We start from the raw sequence: 27,632 nt of genomic DNA on the forward strand, positions 1-27,632 counted from the left end.
AAAAATCTGATCTCAGGGCATTTTATTATTACATGCAACTTGGACAAAAATAATTAATCAAATTGTAAAAAATCATTAAAAAACAATTATATAGAAAATAAAAATATACAAATATATAAGAGGAAAGGAAGCAGAAAAATAAAAAAATCTTTTATCTCTTTTATCCCAAAAATGTTCAAATAGGGTTTTGCAAATAACAAAACCAAACAAAAACAAAATCAACTCAAAAACAATTTGTATTATGATTAATCATAACTGAAATAATCAAACAAATTTTGTAATCAATTTATCATTCAGTTAAGTTCATATACTTAACTGAAGTATATGAACTCAAAAAAGGCTAGCTGGAAAAACAATATTCTGATAAGTAATTAAGCCAAACGAAATATAAATGTACATTTTGCATTTAAAATATATAAAAAACTTTGTCTATGGATACGTTCATGGAAAATTAAGTGGAAGGAGGAACTGTAGAAAACATAAGCGCATACACAGAATGCTGCATGTCTGTATAAGAATTTATCTTATTTATTTCACATAAAGGAAAAAAGTGTAACAGATGTTAAGAGGAGGTTTGGGGAAAGAGATGTGTTCAGGTCATGATAGTTAGAACCAATTATAGAAACATGTTTGGAGACACGGCAGTGATGTCACTGAGAAAATGGCATAAACACAGTCAACTAGCAAGCAACCTAGCAATGCTAACAAAAGCCTGGGATCCAAAAAGAGTTTATTCCAGATTTCTACGTCTAAAAACGACTGATCATCTGTAGCCAAGACAGATAGCAGTTCACAGTGAATTTACAGCAGCGTAATGCTAATACGTTTCCATAGCAACCTTTCAGAAGAGCACAAGTCAGAGTCGCATTTCAACAGTAAAATAACTTCCTGTTGATTCAGACAGACAGACTCAGCTGGCAGTTCTTCCTCTCATCTTCTGCTAATTTGTGTCGAGTGGCGACTTAACAAGACGGAGCGTTTTTCATTTAGCCTGGTTGTGTAAGAGCGGCAGGAGCATTAACAATAAATCAACACCAATGTTCATACAGGGATGCAAGTTATTGATTAATGAGTCAATCTTATTGATCTGCTAATTTCATAAGCGGCCATTTTCTTACAAACCAGAGTTTTCTCTTGTAACACGAGGCTGACCGCTTTTTCATGAAATGATGGGAAAATTGATTTCAAAACAAACAGTGTTAAATTTTAACATTATTTTGTGTCAGCTGTTTTAAATACTGACCAGGTAAAACATAAAATTGTGGTTTTCTCACATGATTAAACTTAATTTATAAAACATAACAAAATAGAAGCTTCTTCAGCTAAGAAAACTTAAGGAGCTTGTTGAGTGTTTATATTTATGAGCAGAACCACATGAAATACATTTTTCATCACAAACTGGACTCTGTTTAGACCGTTTCTCTTTCCCGTTCTGGCATAGCCCTGCCGCCTTTGTTTCCTTGTCAACTGGACCCACTTAAGGGTGGCCTGTGGTGCCCTCTGCTGGTTGGAGACCAAACTACAACACTGAAAAAGGCCTAAGCAAACATTATTAGTTAACTGACAAGAATTAATTTAAATCTAATAAACCATTAATTGACAATTATTAAGTCTTAATTGTTTGGATGCACTAACGCAATATGAAAAGGTAAAACAAAGGATTTTCCTGCCAGCATTCCTGGGATTCAACTACAGACTGATGTAGAGGTTTAATTGCTCTCAGTGACTGAGGTCATGCATGCAGACGGAGCTGCAGGCTATGCATGGATCTGAAGGAAAACGAACCATAAACCAAGCTGAAGCCAGCAGACGCATGTCAGATGGTTATCAGGTCCTGACAGAAATATGGTTGCAGCTCTGCTGACTCAGCAGCCACTGAGAAGGACAGGTAGCATCCAGATGGTGATCAGACAGTTACTCCTCTCCAAAGACATTAACAGAACAAGAACAAAGTCTGAAGTTGAATTAGAGCTGAAAGAATCTAGGAAGAAAAAGGACAATTTACTTTCCTGACTCACGTTAGAAAATGTGAGTCAGAGCTGCTTGGAATAAAAGTAGATTTCTCATTTAAAGAAAAATGGCAGATTTAGCTTTAAGTGTGACCTATTACGCTTCCTTGAACAGGTTAGGATAGATCTATGGTCTATTCAAAACATGTTCATTACGTGTTTCTGCACAAAATTATTCTCAGATCATGAAATGTTAGTCTGGTTAGTTCTGCCTGTTATGGGCTCCTTTCAGAGTGAGATGTTTTAGGGCCTCTTATCACTTTTCTCCAAATAAATCCAACTCACAAGAAAATGGCTGCAAGTAGATTTGCAATTGTGCAACCGTACATCTATGAAAAGCAGAAGTGGAGCTTTCTGCACAACCAGAAGGAATGAATTAAGTAGTTTCTGGATGATAAGTTAACAACTATATACTCGTCTTTTCCAGCAGCCATTGTACAGCGCACACAGAGGGAAAACCAGCTGATCAAATGTGCTGGAACTCTGCTGGGGTTGCTAGGTGATGAGTGAAACTCTACCGGGGTTGCTAGGTAACGGCGCAGTGCGCATGTAATTTGTCTTAACATCTGGAAGGCTTTTGAAATGGCTCGTTTTTCTAGACACCAAAAAACTTTAAACTTAATGCCAAAAACTGTCTGTGTGTCTTCATTTAAGCGCTTGGATTGTTTTTAAAAGCAACTGAGAACCAAATGGAAGAACAAAACTGTGTAAAATATCACATTTAAGCATGCATGGATCCACTGCCTCCCTTCAATCTGGACAGAAAAATGCACCCCGAGATGAATTCAAAAATAAATCCCCTCACTCTTTAGCTCCCAATATCTAGGTATGCATTTTTAATGGCGCCTCACATTCACAGGATTCAGGGGAGACAACAGGCCATGACAACAACAAATGGCGGCTTGGAAAGAGGGGAGGGAAAAGCAAATCTCCTGCTCCTTCCTGCAGGGCGCAGCCTGTCGTTTTCAGCAGTGATGTAGTGCTGAAACAAGTTTCCATTACTGCTGCAGGCGCTTCTTTTCTCCTTTAAATCAATAAAAACACAGAAACGGACCCAGATATACATGCTGCAAGTCTTGTGTTGTACATGTGGCACAAATTTACTCTTCTCCTCCACGCCCGTTTGAAAGCAGACTACGTACATTTTGCAGCAGAAGAAGCCGGCCTGTATTATACATGACAGCCGCTGAATATTTACAGGAAGCGGAGAGAGTGATGGGGGCTGGAGGAGTGGAGTAACATCTTGAGGATATTTAGATTGAAACGGTTGCAGTGATGAAAGGAGGAGAAAAGGAACAGCAGATTCTTGATGGAGATTTGAACCGGATGTGAGCTGCAACTCCCACAGCTTCAGACAAACACATGGGTTTAATTGGTGTTGATACACACACACACACACACACACACACACACACACACACACACGGTTCTATCACGTCTTCCAAGCTAAAATCAAAACACAGAATCCTTAATTCATGATTCTTAGTCGATTGTTTATGTGTTGTTTTTTTCATTTTTTAAGTATGGAACCAGAAAGAACTGAATGATGGACGATGGATGGATAGTTGGTTGGATGGACAAATGAATGGATGAAAGGACTGAAGAATGGAGGGATGGAAAAATGGATGGGGGAATGATTGGATGGATAACAGGTTGGATGTAAGCATAAACGGGCCCAGAGAATAAATTCTGGAGATGAAGGCATTTCCTCGTCTGGATCTGGCGAACATTTAAATTCGTGGTCTAGTTAAAGTCTCCCTCACATTAAAGCCAGTAGAGAGGAGCCTCTGATCCAGAGCTCAGCAGCTCCTAAAGGTCCGGCCTTAAAGGAAAACACCACCTGCATGGAGGAGACGGTCCCATCGTCTGTTCTCTATGCTGGACCGTTTCCTCCAGGAACACCTGCGGGCCGGGACCGACCTCACCCTCCGCGGTGTAAATCACCGCGGAGGGTGAGGTCGGAAACGCGCAGCAGCAACACGCCGGCTGCAGCAGCAACACGCCGGCTGCAGCAGCAACACGCCGGCTGCAGCAGCAACACGCCGGCTGCAGCAGCAACACGCCGGCTGCAGCAACACGCAGCAGCAACACGCCGGCTGCAGCAACACGCCGGCTGCAGCAACACGCCGGCTGCAGCAACACGCCGGCTGCAGCAACACGCCGGCTGCAGCAACACGCCGGCTGCAGCAGCAACACGCCGGCTGCAGCAGCAACACGCCGGCTGCAGCAACACGCCGGCTGCAGCAACACGCCGGCTGCAGCAGCAACACGCCGGCTGCAGCAGCAACACGCCGGCTGCAGCAGCAACACGCCGGCTGCAGCAGCAACACGCCGGCTGCAGCAACACGCCGGCTGCAGCAGCAACATGCCGGCTGCAGCAGCAACATGCCGGCTGCAGCAGCAACATGCCGGCTGCAGCAGCAACATGCCGGCTGCAGCAGCAACACGCCGGCTGCAGCAGCAACACGCCGGCTGCAGCAGCAACACGCCGGCTGCAGCAACACGCCGGCTGCAGCAACACGCAGCAACAACACGCTGGCTGCAGCAACACGCAGCAGCAACACGCCGGCTGCAGCAGCAACACGCCGGCTGCAGCAGCAACACGCCGGCTGCAGCAGCAACATGCAGCAACAACACGCCGGCTGCAGCAGCAACACGCAGCAACAACACGCCGGCTGCAGCAGCAACATGCAGCAACAACACGCTCCATTGGCAGATTATTTCACTAAAACATGGAGAAAATGTCTTATTATAGGTAAATAATCTGCCAATGTGACAAGTACTTTTTAAAATCAATATTAAAGAACTATTGACTTAAAACAAGCTTCTATTTCCTGCTGAAAGTTATTTTTGGTTTGGTTTTGCTTTATTTCAAGTGTCCTAAGATATCTGCACTAGAATCTGGACAAAAACTACTTGGTAAGATTTTGTGTTTTTGCAGTGTATGAGGAAGGGAAAGAGATTTCCTTTGCTCATATTGAGTTGATGTATCTGTGGAAAACACTGGTTTGACTCCAGCTTGCTCTCACGAAGCGTCCAGACGCTCATCACTTCAAGAGTTGCTCGTATTTCCAGCGTGAGCGACAGACAGGCGAAGAGGGAAAATCAGAGTTTAGAGGAAACGTGAGAAGCTCTTCGCCCTCAGTCTCACAAAGAGAGGAAACCAAACAATCCCTTCTCCCGCTCTCCCTCTTGTTTTTCCACCCAGAGAAGAAGAAAACAAGAGACGAGGAGACAGGAGAGTGACAGCGAGACAAACAAGGGAGAGAGACAAAGGCAGGATGAGAGGCTGGTGTTTGTAACGTTAGAAGTGAGGCGTATCAGCCTGGGGCTTGTGCTGCTCTCCAGGAACAGGAGTCTTCTCAGCGGGAATCTGCCTGGAGCGGTCCGGCTCCTCCTCAGCGGAGGAGGAGAGAGGACAGGGAGGACCAGCCGACCGGACACTTAGCAACAAGTGGGAATCGTATATTTGGCCAACTACAGTTTCAGGAAGTCATATTAGAAGTGAAACTCAGTTTTTAGCCGAGAAACTGTCTAAGTAGGTTATGCAGGGTTTAATCGTTGTGTTTCTGTGCAAATGTTTACATTATGTGCAATTCTGGTAGCTTTTAATGAAGCTCTTTTTATTGGTTTTTATGTAAACATCACAAAACAAAAACAAAAGAAACCACAGAAATCCCTCCCACCTCACCAACACTGTACCCTGCTCTGTACTCGTAAAGCAGCCAATGCCAGTTTCAAGTTTGTGCAAAAATGACAAAAATCCATCTCCTAAAATTCCTTCAAAGATAAGATGTAAATGGCTGCCATTTTTTTAACAGATCCTCTGACTGGACTGTAAAAACACAAAATCTTACCAAGTGATTTGGATTTAATTTCTAGTTCAAACATCTTGGAACATTTTAAATCAGACAAACTTAAAGTAACATTTTAACCAGATAAAGAGGCTTATTTTAAGCGAATAACTCCTTAATTGACTCTCTTCTGACTTTTAAAGCACAACTAAAACTCATCTGTTCATCTCTTTAATTTTGTTAGTTATTTTGTGTTTTTGTAGCAGTTTTCTGCTGTTTAATTTGTGTTTTTAATGTTGTAAAGTGTCCTTGGGTGTTTGAAAGGTGCTGACAAATAAAATCCATTATTATTATTATAATTATTATTATTAATAATGATGAAAATGTACTAGTTCCATTAACCTGTAACCTGGAAAAAAAGTGATAAATTAAATAATCTGCCAGTGGAACAAGTATTTTTTCATTAATATTAAGGAATTATTATTGCCTTAAAACCAGCCTCTATATGTTGATAAAACGTCACTTATGTCAGTTTTGTCCTTAAGCACGTTGAGAAATCTGCACTAGAAACTAGACCAAAAGAAATTGGTAAGGTTTTATATTTTTGCAGTGTCTAATCTTCTCCAAATGAATGTAACATATCCTCAGTTAACCAGTGTCCGTGTGCTGGAGGATGTGGATTCTTCGCTCTACAAACCTCGAGTTTCCTGGCCAGTAGAAAGCAGAAAGATGACGTAATCTAGTTTGGCGTTATTTTTCCTAAACCGTCCCACTACCTTCCTGTTCGGTCAAACGGCTGCAGCGATTCGGTTTGGTCCACTTGGTCACTTTGGGTAGAAAAGCACGGCGGTCTGATCTGGACCAGACCGACCGCTTTGCTCTGCTAATAAATTATTTTCTAGAGAAAAACGATGAAAGAAGACGGTGAAATAAGGAAGTTGCAGGATAAAGAAGGGATGGAGAAAAGAAAGGCCTGCCTGCGTCTCCCTCTGTGGGGGGAAGAACACAGCTTGGCTCGCCGCAGTAAACACAGAAACACCACAATCACAACAAACCACAGGCCGCCTGGCACACACACACACACACGCACACACACACACACACACACACACACACACACACACACACACACACACACACACACACACACAGGCAGAATGCTGGTTCTGCTCGGCCTCCCGTTATGACTGACAGCTTGGAAGAAACCACTCAGAGTCACGAGGAGGGGAGGAAAACCACAAACCCGGCCGCCGCCGCCGCCGCCGCCGCCGCCGCCGCCGCCGCCGCCGCCGCCGCCGCCGGCTGACTGACAGCGGAGAGGAAACCACTTCCACTCAGGTGAGTCTGAAGCCTCGACATCTATAACTCAACAAACTGAGCAATTCCTCAGTAGATGAGGGATTTATAAACAAAAAGTGGGAAAGGTAAACATGTTCTCCAGGTAATCTCACTCTGCAAACATGTTTTATAGGTAAAAGGCAAAATGAAGAAGAACTGCAGCCGCTCTGAGCGTTTCACTGATGAAGATCTGGAGAGTTTAAGGTTTTCTTAAATCACAAACTCTGCAGAAAATCCTGGTAAAGGTGAACTTTAAAACAATCCAGCTTTTATTCCAAGCATAAATATAACAAAACCAGAGAAATTAGAGGTCCATTAAACAAGAACAAGAACGATTTGAAAGAAAAACCTGCATATTTTTCTGATAATTAAGGATCAAAACCAAAAAAGGAAAAGAAAAACCTAAGAAAAACATTTTTTATTTTAATTTTATTTAAAGATTTTTGCTTTATTTTATGTATTTAAACTATTTTTTAAATCTAGAAATGAAAAGTTTCATTTTGAATATTTTTTTAAACTAATATTGTCATATTAGTATGAACTTACTAATATGACAAGAAATAAAACTTCCATAAAGTTTTGAACAATAATTAAATGGGAAATATCCAGAAAGTCTTACCCCTATGTAGAAGGTAAAACTTGGTTTTATCTAGTTTTGCCTCAAAGCAGTAAACACAGAATAACAAATAAATAATCAATAACATAATAAATAATAATATGCATTATTTAAATGTCATTTAATAATAATGAATATTAAATATCAGCTTATTGAATAGTAAAAATAATGTTAAAGTGACGAGTAACGAGAATATTTTGTCAAACTGATTAAATACTGGAGATCATTTTTGTTGGCCAACTAGTTTTCAGCCGATTCTTTTATTTTATGGATTTTAAAATCAAATACCAGTCAAACTAAAGTTGATTCCTGATTATGATTTAGATCATAATTGAGGTAAAAAATGTGAATCCAAACCAAATAAACGCTTCGTGGTTCTGAAGCTTGGGTCCGACACACAGGAGGGATTTTCCTCCAGAGTGTAAAACTCTCATTACTGAGGTTGAATTAAAACTAAAACTGTCTTTTAATGGGATCAGCGCGGCACAAATCGAAACTCATTAACTCCCAGAGTGAATAAAGATACAGTAGGTTTACCATTTGGGAATATGTAATTAGAAATGATAGCAATCACACCTGTGAGGCATCTGAGAGAGGGTGTGTGTGTGTGTGTGTGTGTGTGTGTGTGTGTGTGCGTGTGTGTGTGTTCACCTTGTTCTCTCCCTCGATCACGATGACGGGCACGGAGGTGGCGGGCCAGCGGTGTTTGGCCGGGAGCGGCTTGTCGCAGTTCCACAGGACGATAATCTGGAAGACAGAAAAAAACATTTTTCTAATGTAAAGTTGCTCTAGTTAACTAGAACTAAAGGGGAAAACTTTAGTTTTAAAACTTTTATCAAAAGAACGAAAACACTCTTAAATTATAGATCTATTATCCTTTGTTTTTATGTGTGTGAATCTATTCATCTGCCTTTCAAGCCGATGTGAAATAGATGTTGTTTCTCCCCACATAAGCAGTTTACGTCGGCTATCGGTAAATTACGGCGCTGCGTTTCTCCCAACTCCACAGGAAACTCCAGATTCAATAACTGATTTTTATTTAAATTGCACCTTCTGTTGAGTATTTATAAACCAATCAGTGTAAGTATGAAAAAACTAAAACTATAACTACTAAAAACTAGCAAAAACACTTAATAACTAATAAAACTAGCAAAATGATACCATATTTAACTAATAATAATTAATAAAAAGTAGCAAAATCAAAACAATATATAAAAAACTAATACAAAATAACAAAAGTGAAAATATTTAGCGAATAAAAAGTAGCAAAGGCACTCTAAAAACTAATTAAGACCAGCTGAATTAGACAAACAATGAAATAAAACTAAAGTCAGAAACGCTGATTTCCTTTCTGTGCATGTTTAATAATTTATTCCTGTTTTAACCTCAGAGGACCAAACCTACAGATCTAAACCACGAAACACGCGACATTTATGAGGCTCGCAGCCAGAAAATGTCACCTTGTTACGAGTTGATTCAATGTTAAAGAGCCGCAAAGGGCAAACGAAACGATAAAATATTTTCTAATTATCACCGCGCAGCAGGAGCGTCAACATTACAGACAGGAAACGATCCAATCACGGCGTCCGAGGACGTTTTCCAGTCGGGGGCAAAGGTCACGCCCCCAGCTGCGGTCATGTCATGTTTTAGATGAGTCAGACAACGACGCAGCAACCTGCAGGTCAACCGATTCACTGAGTTACCACAGCAGGATTCATTAATATTTAATCAGAAACACACACACACACACACACACACACACACACACACACACACACACAGACGTTTACAGTCACACAGAAGGCTGGTGAGAAATGATATGGAGATGCAGACCGTGACAAAGTGCTGTTAAAGTCGGTCAGAGTCGTGCTGTTCTTGATTTATCAAATATGTTTGTCCTTTAGGTCAGGCCGACCCAGACGGCTTAAACAGAAAACAAAAAAACTCTTCTCATTTCTTTGGCTGCAAAACGTTTGTCTGCTCTGAGTTTTTACTAAATAAAAGCTAAATAATGTCTTTGCTTCTGTGTTCCTGGTTTTGTTCCTTCTTCTCAGGGTTTCGTGTTAATCGTTTTATAAATTATTTTGCTCTTTAGTCGTCAGAAGGACTTTCGGTATCAACTGTATGTCCTGCATTATTGAGTTTAGTTTCCCCTGGGCAAACTGGTACTTTGTGGTTCTTTCCCGTAATTGCTTGTGTCTATTTCATGTAGGTTTTTTATTGCTTTACAGTTTTTCAGCAGGATTATGTTTTTAAAGTTGTAAATTTAGTCTGATGTAGAATTAAATCCGCCTTAATTTGTTCCTTAATTCTATGTTTCAGTTGCTTAAGATGTAAAATGCTGTGAAAACATTCCAGCCTAAGAGATTAATCATGTTTTCACATTTTCTGTTGCACATTTCAGATCAGACAAAGACAACATACATGCATGGATGCATGGATGGATGGATGGGTGGGTGGGTGGATGGATGGATGGATGGATGGGTGGGTGGGTGGATGGATGGATGGATGGATGGATGGATGGATGGATGGATCGATGGGTGGATGGATGGATGGATTTGTGAAGAAAACATTCTCTGAAACAATAATGTTTATAATTATGGTTGTGGCTGGAACAATTCATCGTATTAATCATGATTAATCACTTATTTAAATAATCTCTGACTAATTCAGTAATCGATCAATCGTTAATTGGAGCATACAGACTCAAACAAATGCCATTTGCAGAATGTACAAAACACCAAAATGTACAAAAATATTTGCATTTTGCATTTAAGATGGACAAAAAATCTTCTGTCTGTAAAAATGTTCTACCCAGAAATCCTCACATGACGTAGTTTAAATTCAGTAAAAAATCTCTTTATCCAATACAATTAAAAAACAACATAATTAACAGATGTTTTACACGTTGGTGTTGGAAGTATTGTTTTAGCTGCTATGTTCTTGAATTTTAGGGAAAAAATGTTTATTTTGGTTAATTTAAAAAAGGAATTGTGTTATTTGCTTATTTGTATTTGTGATTAGATGAAAAATATGCAGAAAGTGCCAATTTCTAAAAATCATATTAATTGATTAATCATCAGAACAATTGATTAATCGTCAGAACAATTGATTAATCATCAGAACAATCGATTAATCGTCAGAATAATTGATTAATCATCAGAACAATTGATTAATCGTCTGAATAATGGCTGTCTGAGTAAAATAGCCTTAATTATAGTGTGTTGGGGGAGTTTCTCTGACTTCAGCATTCCTGTTTAGCCCGTTTATCTCCTGGTTTGAGGTGAATCAAACTCTGGGACACGGCAGCAGCCTCCCATTCAGTCTGCGTCTGCCCTGCTGAAATGTCCTCCAGCCAGGCTGCACATTCTCCCATCCTGGTTCCGCTCAGAGGCGTCCCCAGTCCCACCGGAGGTGAACCACAGGAATCTCCCTGCAGCGATCAATAAAGCTTCGTGTTACTCAGGCAGCAGCGACGTCACACACACCGCGGCTCGCCCCGGGGGGACTCTGATCCCTGACTGGACCTGCAGAGCAATGTGCTGGGAGATATTTGGATGTGTGCTGAGGTATTCCCATAAGGCTGCAGCAGCTGTGAGTTAGCGTGCAAAATATGTCACTGGCAGAGGAAGAAGATGATGTACACCTGTTTGATAAATCGCTAAATCGTCTCCCTATTCTCAGTGAATGGAGATAACAAAAAAATAAATCCTTCAGGAAGCTAATGGGGGGGTAAATACTGCTGTCACAGAGAGATAACAACAGGTATGCTGCACACAGACGGGTGTTAATGCGCTCACACACTTCTACTGCGGTTTGATTAGGAAGACAGATGGAGTCTCTGTCGGCTCGCCGCCCTCTGTGGATGTCGACAGCGAAGTATTGTCTGAGTGCGCCGGATAAACGACGGCAGGAGGAAACTGCAAAACTCGCAGCAGGAGGTCTGCCGAGTCAGAGCGCTCCTCACAACGTTTCTGTCGTCCAGTTTTACCCTCCGGTGTTCACCGTTCATTCATTCATCCTCACTCGTAGCACAGCAGCTCCCCGCTTGCTTTTTGTGCGATAAGAGGAAGAAATGCCCCCCTTCGCTGTGCACCCGGCTCTCCACTCTGCACGCACAGCCTGGAGAAGGCAATCAGGAAAGCAGCTCCATCAAAGCAGAAAGCTGGGGAGAGACTGATATATGGCTGCAACTAGTTATCGATTAATCAATTATTCTGATAATTAATACAATTGTTGCATTGTAGCATCTGGAACAAAAAAATAGGGACACACCGATAAATCAACCCCGATTTTGTTAATTTTATGAGATCGTTGATCGGTTCGCTTTCACTGCAATAAGTCCAACGAATCAAACCCTTCAAAAAATCCAGTTCCCCAGGTCGCCTGTGGTGGCGCTGCACCAAGAACTACTGATGCAAACGACAGAAAAACCTCTGAAGAAGACATGAGTGCCGCTTCCTTCTTCACGGAACGAAAAACAAAATGGAGTAGCGTCAGATTTTAGCGCTTGTTGGATTTCTCTTTTGTCTTTGGTAAAAGACCATGAGGCATTTCTCCTGTTAGCGCTAGACTTGTGCGTTTGTTCTGACTGCATTTACCCAGAATGCTCTGTGGTACAGTTCACTTCCTTCTGTTGGAGCGGTTTCTGGTCCGCTTCGTGTTCATATATGCATTCAGAGCACTTCAGAGTTCACTTTTTGGTCCACATCAGAGTTTGATTGTGTATTCACGCCATCCCAAACAAACCGGACCTTCTACACAAACGAACCAGAATTTGATTAAAGTGGACCAAACATGGTTGGTGTGAATGAACCCTAAGAGACACAGATTATTTGCCCTCCTGGATATAATCCTGGCTCTACCTTCATTAGACCAGAGGGAGCCTGTATGAGGGATCTGTTCAATTATCTGTCCATTCTTTCATTTGTTCATCCATCCACCCAGTCTTTCATCCATCCATCCATTTCTCAATTTGTCTGTTCAGCTACCAGTTTTTCCACCAGCCTGTTTGTCTCTTAGTACATTCATCCATCCATCCTCCAGTTTAATATTGCAGGTCAGAACATTTTCTGAGCATCTCCAATACGTTTACAGTGAAGTTTTGTGTTTCGGCCTAAAAGGGAAAGAAAACCCTGAAAATGTGGAGTTTTGACCTGAAAACCATAGGAACCCTGAATATTTCACTACTGTTACAAACTATAAATACTGAATTGGATTTACTTTCTCATTCACTCTGTTTCCTGCACAAACAAACCAAAACACACACACACTCAACTCCCACAAAAAAACAGAAAAAACCCGGCCATCCAGGAGCAAATTCCATTTCATTTCCCGCTTTGGTAAGGAGCAAGCTGGGGAATCAATACACGCCATCTCCAGCTGTGCTGAAGGGGGCTCGGCTGCCATGGAGACAGATGTACCCCGGCTGCAAACTGCTGCTCTAATTCAATCCTCCAGAGTTAATTCACAGCACACACAGACCCGGGATGAGCTCTGCTGTTCTGCTCCGCTTGGAAAATGCAATCGTGGAGCGGGCCGCCGTGAGCCGCATAATGCGGCGCGAGAGTTCGAGGATAACGGCAAATATTTACCTGAGCGCAGTACTGGGATTTGGCCACAGCTACCAGTAGCTTGAGAATGGGTTGGGACTGGGACACCAGAGGGGAGACGGCGTGGATGACTGCAGTGAACTTGGGGTACGGTTTAATACCTGAAACACAAACAGAAACACGCAGTCTTTAATGCTTCTGACTGACACCTTGAAGGTGACCTGTTACGCTTCCTTGAACAGGTTTGGATCCAAGGATTATACAAAACATGTTCAATACATTTTTTACACAAAATCCGACATTTTAGGGCCAAATAAGCTGATGCTGGCCACAAACCAACTCAACATTTACACGTGAAAACAGCTGCAGACAGACGGGCAGTTATACTACTGTGCATCTTTGAAAAGCAGAAGTGGAGCCTCCTGCACAACCAACAACAATGCAGCAAGTGAAAATCAAAATCAGATCACATTTTATTTGTATAGTGCCTTTCAGCAACAAGGCATTTAAAAGTGTTTTACATCATAAAAATACAAAGGCGTAGAAGAGTCAACAACTGAAACATTACATTTTGTCAAGTGCCATCGCTACACTTCAGATTGTTGGTTAATGTTTCACTGATTATGATTCAAAAGTGACTCTAAACTGGTGGGTTTTCAAGCTATATTTAAAGGCACTCAGTATTTCAGCTGTTTTGCAGTTTTCTGAAAGTTTGTTCCAGCTTACCAGAATCAGAATCAGTCTTTATCGTCATTTGTTTCAGTACAGCAACTTACAAGCAACTTTTCAGAAATAGCTTTTTTAAAGTCAATAATTCCGATTGTCAACAAAAACTAGAGGCTCGTTCTCAAAATCTTTCAGTCTATTTTCAGTGGAGACGAGGCTGTCAGCGGGAACAAATACAAACAGTTTAACCGGCAGGGATGAACATTTTTCAAAACAACTTTAAAATATTCAACAATGTTAATGTGTTTGGAAAAACTCTGAATCTCCTGATCACTAAATATTTCATCTCGCAGCTCGATAAAGAGACAACCGACCGCTGGTGTGACTTTAGATTCAACCCGACTTCCTGCTGGAGCAGAGTAATCGAAGCTGAAAACACGGGAGGAAAAGATGCGGAGGCAGACAGATCATAAAGGGCGTCCAGCGTCTCCTAATTTAAATCTAATCTAACCCAAACCAGCAAAGCATGGCGGGGAGGAGATAGCGTCAGACGACTCGTCTCTGCCACTGAGCAATTTCTGAGAAGATTAACATATGCGGTTTTCAAACTTTGTAATCTTTGTGATTCCTCTGCAGACTTTCTGAAATCTGCAAGTATGAGTCTAGAGCTGCCAGGTGTTGATGAAACCCCAAACAGAACCTGCAGAGTTCATTGTCTGGGTTGCTAAACTTTGGATTCTCGTGCCGTTTTCTGCCTGTGGCACATGATACTCGGTGGCTTTTATCAGCCTCATGAGCACATTACGCTTCTCACTTCCTGGAAGTTTGCAGAAACACTCCAGGCTGCTTTGAGGCTTTTGTACTCTGGCATCAAGTTTCAATGCAGCATCATAACATGGAGGACAGGATTAGGGCAGCGATCTCTGACTTGTTCAAGCTGGTGAAGCCTCACAATGAAGGAGCGTCTGTTTGTTTTATTCATAAAAAGTCGTGTCATTTGAACATGTTGAGTCCAAAATCCTTCTGTAAAATCGCAGACTACATTTTCCCCGAAGCGATGCAGGGGGAAGAGGTTTGTCGCTCCAACGCCTGAATGAGACGCCGCCGTCTCCTCTGATGGCTGAATGCATCTCATGTTTACATCGGCTGCTGCCAGGATTTTTAATGACTTATCATGTGAACAAGCTTTTTCACATGTGATTTTAATTTCATTTCTTATTTAATGGAAACACTGCAGTTGCAAAATTGTGTTTTTTCAAACATTAGCAGAATGTTGACAAAGATTTGTTTGTAATGGAAACGCAGCTACAGTTTGAGTGTTGTTGTGAACGACAGAGTCAGCAGCTCTGGCTCCAAGAGAGGAAGAAGAAAAGCCAGCTAGAAACAAATGATCTGGCTTTGGTTTCACACATTTACCCATCAGTGACAAGCCACTTTGTCTCCTAAAAGCCCATCCATGTTTAATTGCTTCCTCCTTGACAAACAAATTCAGCTGCAGCCATTGTAATCTGTGCCTGTCACCGCATCCATCCATTTCCATATCCGGAGTAAAACCTGGCTGAGTTCATTCTGCAGTGTGTGTGTGTGTGTGTGTGTGTTGCAGCAGTGGATGATGATGGAGTGAGGAAGTCAGGGATGGAGAGGGTTGCAGAAATGTGGCGGTGTGGGGAAATATCGGCTCTGCTGAACCGTAGCGGCAGGAATCTGGCCTCGCCGCAGCACTGCTGACTTTAAACCCAGTGATGGACGGGTTGGAGTGTCAGCAGAACTAATACAGACATCCGTCACGGACCCGTTCGTCCACCCCGCTACAAGCCTGACGCAGCCGCAGCAGCAGCAACTTTATTCCATCTCTTGTTGCCAATCAGACAAAGTTCAGGAGCCACAGCTGGATTTGAACAGAAATGATACGGAAACCGTCTTCTTGGATGAAAACTAATAAAGAGAAAGGGAAGGAAATTCACAGGAAATGTTGGTTCCTGATTTCAGTTTGAGAAAATATGGGACCCGAGTGAGAAATTTCTGACCCCTCCTGACCCCACTGAGGGACAAGGGTGACGGAAAATGGATGGATGGATGGATGAGAAATTTCTGTTTTCCAGCATCTCAAGATGCTTATATGGAAAAAGCCACTTTCTGACATTAAAAAAAGAAAAAGCCCACCATGAGAAACATTCCTGCCCCTTTAAAGTCTCAGAAATGTGTATTATGTAAAAAAAAAAAAAAAAAAGTCTCTAATTCACTGTAAAATACCCACACCTGTGGTTGCCAAATTTTTTGGCAACAACAGTTGTTGGTATCTTTACCTGACATCTTTAAAAAGCAGAAGTGGAGCCTCCTGCACAACCAATAACAATGCAGCAAGTGGTTTCTGGGTGGTAAGTCAAGAACAAAACACTTGTCTTTTCCAGCAGCCATTGTATAGTTCATACAGCAGTAAAACCAGCTGACCAAATGTGCTGGGGTTCTGCTTGGGTTGCTAGGTAACGGCACATTGCCCGTCAAAGGTGACTTAACAACTGGGAGGCTTTTGAAACAGCTCGTTTCCCAGAAACCAACTAGACATTAACTTATTCCCAAAATTATTAATAACTTCTTTAGAAGCAGCAGATGGAAGCATAAAGTCTGAATTTTGTATAATTCCTCTGCTGTATTAATGCTGCTCTGGGTTTTGTGCGTTACTGACCCAGTGTGGCGTAGTAAAAGGGGAAGTCTCCCAGGTATCCGGAGTACTGCGGCAAGGCAAACAGGCCTCCAGGGTGGCTGTTCCACATCAGGCTGCTCCTGGAGCCGTGCTCCAGCACTCGGTCCTGGATGATCTGCAAACAGAAAAAACCCCAACAACAACTAAGATTCTAGGAATAAAATGACTCTGCTTGATATTTACTTTCAGCACAGACCTTTGATGGTCTTTTCTTTGGTATAATCACAACCACGTAACATAAAAGCTTTAACATCAGCATGATTTCAAGAGGAAATCTCCTGCCATTTCCTAAGAAAAAGTTCCATTTCATCTTAATTTTCATAGCTTGGCTTCTCTGAATCTTGGAAATGTATTTTTAATTTGTAAGGTTTTCTGATTCACTCGGTTAGAAAAACAACACAAAACTGCCCCTTCACACATTTTACAGCCGTCCCCGAGAGCACATAAAAATCAAAATTACACGAGTGAATGAAAAGATTGATTGTTAGCCTCTCAGATTACACTGTATGAAATCATAAAGGACCATCAATGAGCCTTGTAATCACTCCAATAAAGTGTTTCACACAGAGATGAGTTTTCACACAACAAGGAGGTGAAGCAGCTACAGCTTCCTGCTTTCACAGCAGAATGTTACTCAAGTGTTTTCAAAGTCAGCTGACGACTTAAAGGAGAAATCCTGCCGTTTATCTACAGATGGTTAGCTTTGTGGCGTTGCTTTTGTTGTATAAATGTTGTTTGTGATGTAAATGTTTATTCGTTGTGTCCTCAAGATGTTTAAAAAAAGAAACATTTTAAGTCAATTCAGCTCAGTTTTTCTGTCAGACATGGTAAACCTCATATATTGGTATCAGAAGTGAAAAAACACGATCAGTGCATTCCTAGTAAATACCCTTAAAGCCACTGTCTGCCCGTTCTTTGTGCAATAAATGTATTTATTGCATATCTGACCTCAGATTTTGGTATTTGTAAATGCTAATCTGCACCTTTGTTCCAAAGAATTGCTTAAAATGCAAAAAACCCTCTGCCACACCTTCCACCACCTTGAATAAACATTTCAAAAGCAGCGTAAAAGTATGATGAAAGCATAGCTAAGCTCCTGAACTGTTTGCCTCATGCCGCCTTAAAAGCAGCTATTGAAGATCTGCAGCCCAAAGCAAAGCTGAAATAAATGTGCGTTCTTGTGTAATATTTCACAGACGAGCCAAACTGAGGTTAGATCAGCGGCATCTGCGCCGGTCCGTCTGGGGCGCGATAGCCGGACAATGCAGACGGAGTCATCAGCTGTATCTAAGCGTCAGTCTGTCAGGCCTGCCTCGATCCTTTCTGGGCCCAAATAGAGCAGTCAGTCAAACGGTCAGACGTGAAAATGGCCACCGTTTTCCCCGGCTCCTGCTGAACAGGCGGGAGAACGTGCAGACATATTGCCGCGGCGCCCTTGAGCCACGCTAAATTGCTTCAGTAAAACAGACACAGGTTTGCAGCCATGTTTTATAGCTGCTATTAAATCAGGAGCTGCCTGGCTGTTGGCGTGGAAACTCAAAAAGGCGGATATATAGCTCAGAAAGGAGGCAGAGAGTGAGCGTTGTGATTGCTGTTCTCACTGTTAAAAGCTAATAACACAGCTGAAGGGCGGGCTGCTGCAATAACACGGACAAAGCAAAACAAAAATTCATCACAGAGGGGAAGTGATGTGAGGAAACGGAGAACAACAAGCGCACTGGAAGTTTCTTTTACTTTTCCCGAGCTCCGTCCCCGAGGGCAGTCGATAACGGTTCGCCTCGGAAAAACAGATTACCTCAGAAACCCGTCGACTTCTCTATAAAAAAACGTCCTGCCACCTTCAAACCCCGCAGCCTTTTACACCTTATGACGGGCAATTCGGCTCGCTTGGCTGCGGCTCCTCCCCCGACGGCGGCCCTCAGTCGGACATGATGGACGACTCAATCTCACCTCAGACCAGCCACAATCAACCAATTAGAGCATGATAGATAAATCCTGCTTCTGCGGACTCGACTTTAATTGGTGAGTTTAATGGGTGCACCAGCAGCCGAGGTCCACCGATACTGACCTTGTGATTGGTTGAAATGTTGCCACTTCCTGACAGGAAACACTGCATGATTGGCTCGCTGTGTTGCCCTTCAGTCAAACTATGAAAAACTGTAATGTCTGTCCTGTTGTGCAATTAAATCAGGACTCAAAAGCACCAATTAAATTGCAAGAAAATCCATGAATGCTGAAGTTGCTTTAAAGGTGACCTATTATGTTTCCCTGAACAGGTTAGGATTGGTCTATACAAAACATCTTTATTACCATGTTTAGCACAAAATCATACATTTTAGGGCGTCTTGTCACTTTAAATCCAAATATGCTGCTGCTGGCCACACCCACCAACTCAACGTTTAAGCTCACACGTGAGAATGGCTGCAAACAGATACACAATTATACTACCGTACATCTTTGAAAAGCATTAGTAGAGCCTCTTGCACAACCAACAAGAATGCAGGATGGTAAGTCAACAATGAAACATCTGTCTTTTCCAGTAGCCATTGTACAGCGCATACAGCAGCAAAACGAGCTGACCAAACATGCTGGAACTGTTGCTAGGTAACAGGCAGTTCCTGCTGATCTGTGATGTTACATTCTGTAGATTTTTATAGCAGCTCATTTTCAGACACCAAAAAATATAAACTTTGTTTGTACCAAAAACAGTTGGGTGTGTTTTTCTACTGCTGTTTTTAGCAGCAGCAGAAACCCAGATGGAAGTACAAAAATATAAAATCAGCATGATAGGCCTCCCATATATGAAACAAAAGTGATTTGGATCAGTATATTCATGTGTCAGAATTATCTATTCAAAGTTTAAACCCGACAATTACGCATTTCGCATAGAATCCAGATATAATGCTGTGATCCTTTTCTTATTCAAAAAAAGGAATTTATTTGTGTTCTTGTGTATTTTTTTATGCATTTCTAATCTTGCATAATGTCATCTGTGATCCTATTTTCCTTTCTTCTTCCACTCTCTCTCTCTCTCTCTTTCTGCACCTTTTTCTGCAGAACAATTAGTTAGAATTAAGCTTTCAGCCGGCAGCGTAGTTAAAGCAAACAACACTCCCTGCCAAACACACACAGTGAGTCAGAAGCTGTCGCAGTGTCACCTTGCACTTCGCAGCAGAGTGACGGAGTGTCGGCAGGGTCGTGCCCCGGTGCTGCCATGTGTGTCTGGCCGCCTTGACATATGGAGATGTTCCTCTGACTCGGTGTGTGTGATCGGTCGCAGGGAGGCGAGGCTTGATAGCAAACATACCCGAGATGTAGAGGCAGATCAAAAGTTTGACTTTGAGGCTGCAGCTTGGGCTGTGTGCTCTGGGAGTGGGTGGAAATGGGCCGTTTGGATCTGTACATAGCTGAATTTATCCCCAAATAACTGGGGGGTAAATTCAACAGAGGATACTGAACCACAAAAATCAGACTGCTTTAGAGAAAAGAAGAGGCGAATCAAGATTTTTCTCTCTGACTGTAAGTTAGACAGAATGAGTCACCTGCTTAAAAATGGGGGGATTTAAATACTATTTGATGAATAAGCCCACATAATAACAAAAGAAGCATATTTCTGTAGTATATTGTCAGTCAAACAGATTCATTTGAAGCTTTTAAGTTAAATTAGACGGATGAAAAGATAACGTAAAAGTAAAATGGACTAATGTTTGCTTAAAATGCTAAAAATATTGCAATCCAAACATAAAACATAAAACTATGGTTTGTATATTTACAACAACATGAATTTACTGTGCTAAAAACAACAAATTTTGCCGGACGATAAATTGTCCCAGAAGTTATTGCGATAAACGATAATATTGTTTTCAAGTGCTGATGGCAAAACAAAGCAAGAACACATTCTCAAACATTACTAAACTTTAAATTCTAATGAACATTTAAAACTGGAACTGGAAGACATTTTAAATATCCAAAATAAATAAACAAAAACAGCAAATAAATTAGTTATGAAGCCTCTGTAAACAAAACTGTCCTTAATAGAAACGCCAAAGCACCAGATGGATAGATTTCATTTAGGTTTTTCAACAATGTCCAGATGAGCTCAGCAGGCTTGGAACATTTTGTTCTGCAAAACGTTACGACATAAAACTTTATCATTGAGTTTCTTTTTAAAACTGAGAATTATCCTGTATTTTCTGACATAACTGGGGAGGCATTTCTATTAACCGCAGAGAAAAAAAAAGAGTAAGAATCTTTCTGAAACCTTCCTGAAAACTAACAATCGCTGCTGGGATCCTCTGATGATTATAAGAAACTGGTAATCTAAAAATTACGAGGATGTATCAGGGCCGTTGTAGATACAAATCAATCCTGAGAAAAAGTCGGTCAAAAAAAGTTTGAAAAGTCAAAAATTTACTAGCAAATTTTTTAGATTCAGAAACCTTCTAGAAAACACAAGGAACATTTTAAGCTTGAAAAATTGAGAATAGGTAAAATAAATAAATAATACCCCCGTGTCTCCCTAAAAAAAAAAAAAACAAAAAAAAAAAAACAGGGAAATTCCTGAGTTTCAAAAATAAAAAAAAAATTGACTTTTGGAAATTTATCTCAAAATGTCAGTTATTTTCTCCCAAATTTTCGACTTTTCAACCTTGCAAGTTTTCTTGTTTTTTTTTCTAGACATTTTCTGAGATTGTTCTCAAAATGTCTGAGTTTTTAGCGTACATTTACTCCTTTTTCCCCATCTAAAACGACCCTAATACATCATCGTAGAGAACCTCCATCCTCCAATTCTACCTCCTTGATAGAGTTATAAAACATTATTCTGAGCACTATAAGATTTTAAGGTCACTGGATTAAATCCGTCAAGTTAACAAGAAAGCTCTGAGATTTCCTTGAAAATCTTTTTTTAAATGTATATCTTGAATGAATATACAAAAGGAGTAAAAATTAAATGAAGACCAGATCATTTTCCTAAGAGGTTTTTCATCAAAGTGTTCAGTATTTCCATTCTCCTGTGTTTAAACCTCAGCCTGGCCTTCTGTTTGTACTCCAGCTTTATATTGGAGTCTGCAGTGACTCCGAAGCCCTCTGAGAGAACGACTGATGAGAAAGGAAGCAGCAGAGAACAGGAGGACACAGAAGGCCAAAGGAGCAGGTGGCTCTGTGTGCGCAGCATATGCTTGGATGCGTGCCTCGACTCCTCACCTCCAGCGTGGTCAGCACTATCTTCTCCACAGAGGAGAAGTACGCCTCCCAGAGGAACTGAGTCTGCTGTCGGAGCGACAGGATCTTGTCCTGGTGGATGGAGCGCACCGTGGTCGGGATCTGTGAAAACAAGCAAAGCTCAGCCATGCCACAAACACAGGCAGGACATTCAACAGATGAAAAACAAACTACAGGGCACTGTTTAACTAGGAAATATACTTTACTATACAGTAGGGTTCGTTTCAGCTGCTGCAGTTCGATTTCTCACCTCATTGTGTCAAAAGAACCAAACTAATTGAAAAACCTGTTCCCCTCCTCACCTGTGGAGGCGCTGCACGAAAAACTATTCAAGGAAACAACATGAAAACCTCTGAATAAGACACTGAGCGCAACTTCCTTCTCTACAAAGTGTAAACAAGTAAATTTCAAATTTATTTTGTTTTACATAAAACAAAATAAAATCACGTGCAGGTAATGTTGTATCATACTAATGTAACGACACATGTGACCCCCTATGTATCTTGTAACTTGTAAAATGGACCCGTGTTGCACCGCTTAGTGAAAACAAGGCATTTGTGTCAGGAAGATTAAGCCTGTATTTAAGGTTTTCCTATTGTTTCCCCTCTTTTTGTGACTTTAAAAACCTGTAAACGTAACAAAAGTTGAAGAAAGTTTAACTTCAGATGTGGCAAAGGAACATTTAAGCTATGTTTAAGTAATGTTTTTTCATGAATCTGCTATTTCTACCTTTGAGCAACACTTGAGATGTTGATGCTTGAAGCAGCAGGTCAAGTCCTGTCACTCAGGATTCAGCTCAGGTCAAGAGTCAAGCCTTCATTTCTGTAACTCTAGGAAGGCTTTGGCATTTTGGGAGATACTTTAATTTGCTTTTTAGCTGAGAGCGAGATGGCAGGATCAAGCCTGCTGAGCACCAACTCTCATTTCACATCCAGGTCTCAGCAAGAAAACTAATAGGGTATTTACCAAAATGTCAGACTTCACCTTTAGCTGGGAAATATCCAAGCAGGATCTTCAAAAGATCCTTGGAGAGTTTTTATTTTGGTTTATGAATAAAATTGACAATAAACCAATCATAATATATATTGTGATTGATATGTTATCAATGTAAATAGATAGGATGTCTTGGAGAATATTCACACTGCAAAAACACAAAATTTTACCAAGTATTTTTGGTTTGTTTAATAATATATGATTAAACTTAAAATAAGACAAAACTAACTTAAAGGTAACTTTTAGCAAGATACATAGGCTTGTTTTAAGTAAATAATTCCTTAATACTGATGTTAAATTTCTTCTTGTCCCACTGGCAGATAAATTAACTTAGAACATGGGAAAAATGTCTTGCTACAAGTGAAAATCTGCCAGTGGAACAAGTACATTTTCATCGAGATTAAATAAATTATTTACTTAAAACAAGCTCCTACATCTTGCTAAAAAGTTACTTGTAAGTGAGTTTGTCTTATTTCAACTTTACTGAGATATTTGCACTAGAAACTGGACCAAAATTACTTGATAAGATTTTGTGTTTTTGCATTGGAATAAGTAGAATATTTACTGACCTATAATCCTGAACCGCACAGTAATCTGGGGGATGTAGGCAGAAGTGCCTCCTAAACAAGGTTGGTGGAATCAACTGACTCGCTCACTCTTTGGTTACCTAGCAACTCACTTTGGTTACCTAGCAACAACCTTTTGAGCAACTGGCACAGTAGTGGTTTAAGGTTTAAGTAAAACAATATTTTGTTTTGTTTAATATGGAGTGAAAACTGTGCCAGTTTGACAGTATTTTAGATATCTAAAACAAAAAACTCATCAATAATGATGAATAGTTAAGTATCATTTAAAAAAAGAAAACATGGGAATGTATTTTATTTAAGAATGAGACAACAAAAGTTAATTTTAAAGGCTTCTGATCTTCTTAAAGAAGCCTGTTATGCTGTTTTTACTGTTTCTATCATTAAGTAGTAGCACAGAGTCATTAGTCATATGTACTTTAATATGACAATAGAAACATAGTTCTATGCACTGCAGCCATTATATCTTAATTCATAGCATTAGAAGAATAATCCAGGATGGCTTAAACACATTCGGTGCTGCACACACCGCGTTCCTCATGCCAAACAATATTATCACGTACTTCATTCAAATTAAGATTTAATGGGCATATAATTACTTTTCTCCCCATGAAGCCCAGGCAATTCCAACCAAATTCATTGGCTTGGCCTGTTTATTTGCCCTCTCATAACAATCCGAGGTGCTGCGAGATGTTTCGAGGGACTTTGTATGCCACTGGAGTTCTGCTTTATTGATGGCCACCTCATCCTAAAGCGAAACAAACCCGGATCGGACTGACAGCCCGGGTTTGGGTTCGACTGCTGATTTGTTGGGAGGTGACGGACAGAGGAGGCGATTTTGTGCGAGAGCTGCACGTGAGCCGTTACCTGCAGGAGGAGTCTCTCGTCGCCGATGACTGCAGCGGTGTTCCAGTCGATGATTTCAGAAAAAGGAAGCTCCCATCCGTTACTCAGCATCACTGGCACACATGCAGCCTGAGACACACGAAGAGGGAAGCCATGTTTTTTTAATCTGTGATGCATCAATGTAGTTTTCTGCAAAGTAAGCTTGCCCATCTTTATGAAATTCCTAAATATGAAATATGGGGGGAGAAATGTACGGGTGACTATGACACCCGTAATGACCTTAGGTTAGGATACGTTCAAAGCTATACAAAACATGTTCAGTACATTTTTTTGCACAAAATTATTCCTAGGTAATGAAATTTTAGTTTGCTGAATCCTGGTTTTTGAGCTCGTTTTAGGGCGTCTTGTCACTTTAAATCCAAAAAAGCTGCTGTTGGCCACGGCCCCCAACTCAACGTTTACACTCAGATAAGAAAATGGCTGCAGACATTCATCGCAAAACATCTGTCTTTTCCAGCAGGAACCTGTAAACACCAGGTGACCAAAAGTGCTGCAAATCAGTTTTGGTTGCTAGGTGATGAGTTCCGCTGGGGTTGCTAGGTAACAGGCTGGGCTTAACTGGGATTAGTAGGTCAGGGGCACCTTGCTGATTTGAGACATAACTAACTACTTTTGGAAACAACAGAAACCCAAATGGAAATGCAAAAATGCACAAAGTGGGAATTTTGCATAATAAGTCCCTTTAATTTTCAGGATGGATCCATTTAAGTGCTGAACCGTTTAAGCCGGTAATGTTGGGCATTCTCAAACAACTCATCTTCAAGGTTCCTACAGTTCAAACATTTTTAAGATTATTTTAATAAAACAAAATTGAAATGAATGAAGGATGAATAATAAAGACAAACAGAGTAATGGATAAATGCACAGAGTTTCCCGTAGTGTAGCCTGGCGTGCCGCCAGGCTTAACTTGTGCCACAATCAGGCTAAGCATTACTTATTTATTTAAGTTTTTTTTTTATGTTTGCATTTTTTAAGACTTTATGGTTGGTCTTCAGATATTAATCTTCCAATAATAAATAATTATCAAGATATATTTTCAAATTTCCAGTCAACTTTAAACAATTTTTATCTCAAAAACCAGCGCAAGCACCCCAACCGCCAGGCTTGGGAAGTTATTTGGGGGAAACCTTGAACATATGGATGAATAAACGGATGGATGACAGAAAACTAGATGGATGGAAAAAGAGATGGACAGACGAATGGGTAAATGGAGAGAGAAAGAAAGAGAGAGATGGATGGCAGATAGATAAACTGACAGATGGATGATAAATGGATGGGTGAATGGATAAATGGACAGACGTGTGTAAACGCCCAGTAAACAGATGTATGAATAAGCAGATGCATAAACTTTTAGACGAGACAAAAATAAACTCTGAAAATACGAATATTTTAAATTTTTTTATCATTATCCAGGCTTGAAGAAAAAGTTACAGATTCTGGGATCATAGAAACACAATATAGAACAAGAGCTCTGACCAACACCTGATAAATAAGGATAAGGTGTGTGTACAATCCAGATCAGGAGCAATATATAGGCCCAGAGAGCACACATGTATCTATTGATATGCTGTGGTTTATTATTCTGCAGCAAAAACAGAAGAAATAAAGTTGAGGAAAAACATCAAATTATACAACATTTGATCCCACAGCAGCAACACACACAAATTCTGAGATGTTTAAAAAGAATATCTTAATTACTTGGTTGGTGTGTGTTTATTTAATTTATAAAAGATCTCTAAATCATTCACAAGCTGCAAAGTAATAAATAAATAAAAAATAAAATCAATGAGGCGGAGCGCGCTCCGAGCGTTTAAATTCTTTGAACCTAATATCAAGTGTTCAGCCTTGGTGTATGGCTATTTTCTTCTTCTTCTTCAGTTTGAAATGGTAACATCAGGAGTGGGAGAGTTTATTACTCAGAGGTGGTGAGCTGCAGGACTGATGAGGAGAAAAGGGAATACAAAAAATGAAAAGATCAAAAGCCAAAAGGAAAGTGGATACACAGACTTAAAAACAGATGAAAAGCGGGGAGATAGTGAGGCTGAATGTGACCTTTGGCAGAGGGATAGAAGGATGGGCGGAGAGCTGCAGGGAACAGGTGGTGTGTGTGTGTGTGTTGGTAGTTTGATGTAATGACAGCCCTGTCACTCCCGGGTCATAAAGGTGTCGTCTGAAGCAGCGCCGGCCCCTGGGCTCCACAGATGCGGCGGCAGCAGCAGCAGCAGCACGTGAACCAAAAAGACGACGCTGACCTCAAAGCGGAGCGGCGTCCGCATGCAAAGCTCAAAAGCCTCCACACTCTGCACCCTTCATCTCCAACACGGCTGTGCAAAACTGATGGATCATTGAGTCAGACAAATGGAGGAAGGAGAGAAAAGGGCATATTTCACTCTTGAGTGAAGTGCAGTGTGTGTGTGTGTGTGTGTGCGTGTGTGTGTGTGTGTGTGTGTGTGTATGTGGCTGCTGATAGTGAGATAAGCACACTTCTGAGGGCGCACTCTGTGGACAGAAGTGTTTGGAAAGGAGAGGTAAAGGACAGTGCAGTGGAGAAATGGATGAATGGGGGGATAAGTGAGGCTGGAGGAAGAAAAAAAAAATCTGTCTCCACTAAGAAATAAGAGCAGTAACGAGTTGCAACTGATCCAGAAAGCCTGAAAATCCTGCAGCGTGCTGCAGTGAAAGGTGTGAGGCTCCTCAGGTCAGCGTGGCAGACTGAACTGTCCTGGTAAAAGCTGCAGAATGCAACTTATTTCTTAAAAAATATGTTTTTCACACGTTTAAAACGTCACCATGTCCTGACAGTATAAAACATTTAACTGATCTGTGTCAGAGCGGTAGTTATGATTCTTTCTAGAAGTGGAAGGTGCCTCTCTTTGTTTCTTACCTGCAGCGCCTCGAGGAACCGAAAGGAGCCCAGACGTCTGCCGCGGGGCACCAAGCAGAAGGTGGAGTTGTGGAGCATCTCCTTGTAGTCATATCTGCAAAATAGACACAAACTATCTGAGTTCACCAACGCAGCAGGTTTTACTTTATTCACTTCAAATAGGTTTTTAAAAACAGAGAAACACACAGGGATAATAAGCTCACCACTCATTTTCTGTTTGAAAAGAAGGAAGAAGAAGTGAATTTAATGAAATGGATCGTTATCAGAAATATGTAACTGAAAACATGTGGTATTCATTTGACTTACTGCAGTAAAGAACCAACAAATAAATAATAAATGATTACAAACTGACTCTCATAACAG

General features: G+C 40.9%; 1 protein-coding gene across 1 annotated transcript in view; it reads right to left on the bottom strand.

Annotated features, from left to right (window-relative positions):
* ext1b (exostosin glycosyltransferase 1b) overlaps positions 1-27,632 on the bottom strand; it is a 148,885-nt gene that overhangs the window by 11,555 nt on the left and 109,698 nt on the right. Inside the window, exons 2-7 of the mRNA XM_088010397.1 lie at positions 27,270-27,363; positions 24,347-24,454; positions 21,885-22,004; positions 16,662-16,794; positions 13,352-13,470; positions 8,409-8,504 (exon numbers count right to left, since the gene is read on the bottom strand). Coding sequence (XP_087866523.1) covers positions 8,409-8,504; positions 13,352-13,470; positions 16,662-16,794; positions 21,885-22,004; positions 24,347-24,454; positions 27,270-27,363 — 670 coding nt within the window. The remainder of the gene's footprint in view (positions 1-8,408; positions 8,505-13,351; positions 13,471-16,661; positions 16,795-21,884; positions 22,005-24,346; positions 24,455-27,269; positions 27,364-27,632) is intronic.

This window comes from Poecilia mexicana, unplaced genomic scaffold (assembly GCF_051168715.1).
Source record: "Poecilia mexicana isolate PSO_F unplaced genomic scaffold, ASM5116871v1 scaffold_11, whole genome shotgun sequence".
Classification (NCBI taxonomy): domain Eukaryota; kingdom Metazoa; phylum Chordata; class Actinopteri; order Cyprinodontiformes; family Poeciliidae; genus Poecilia; species Poecilia mexicana.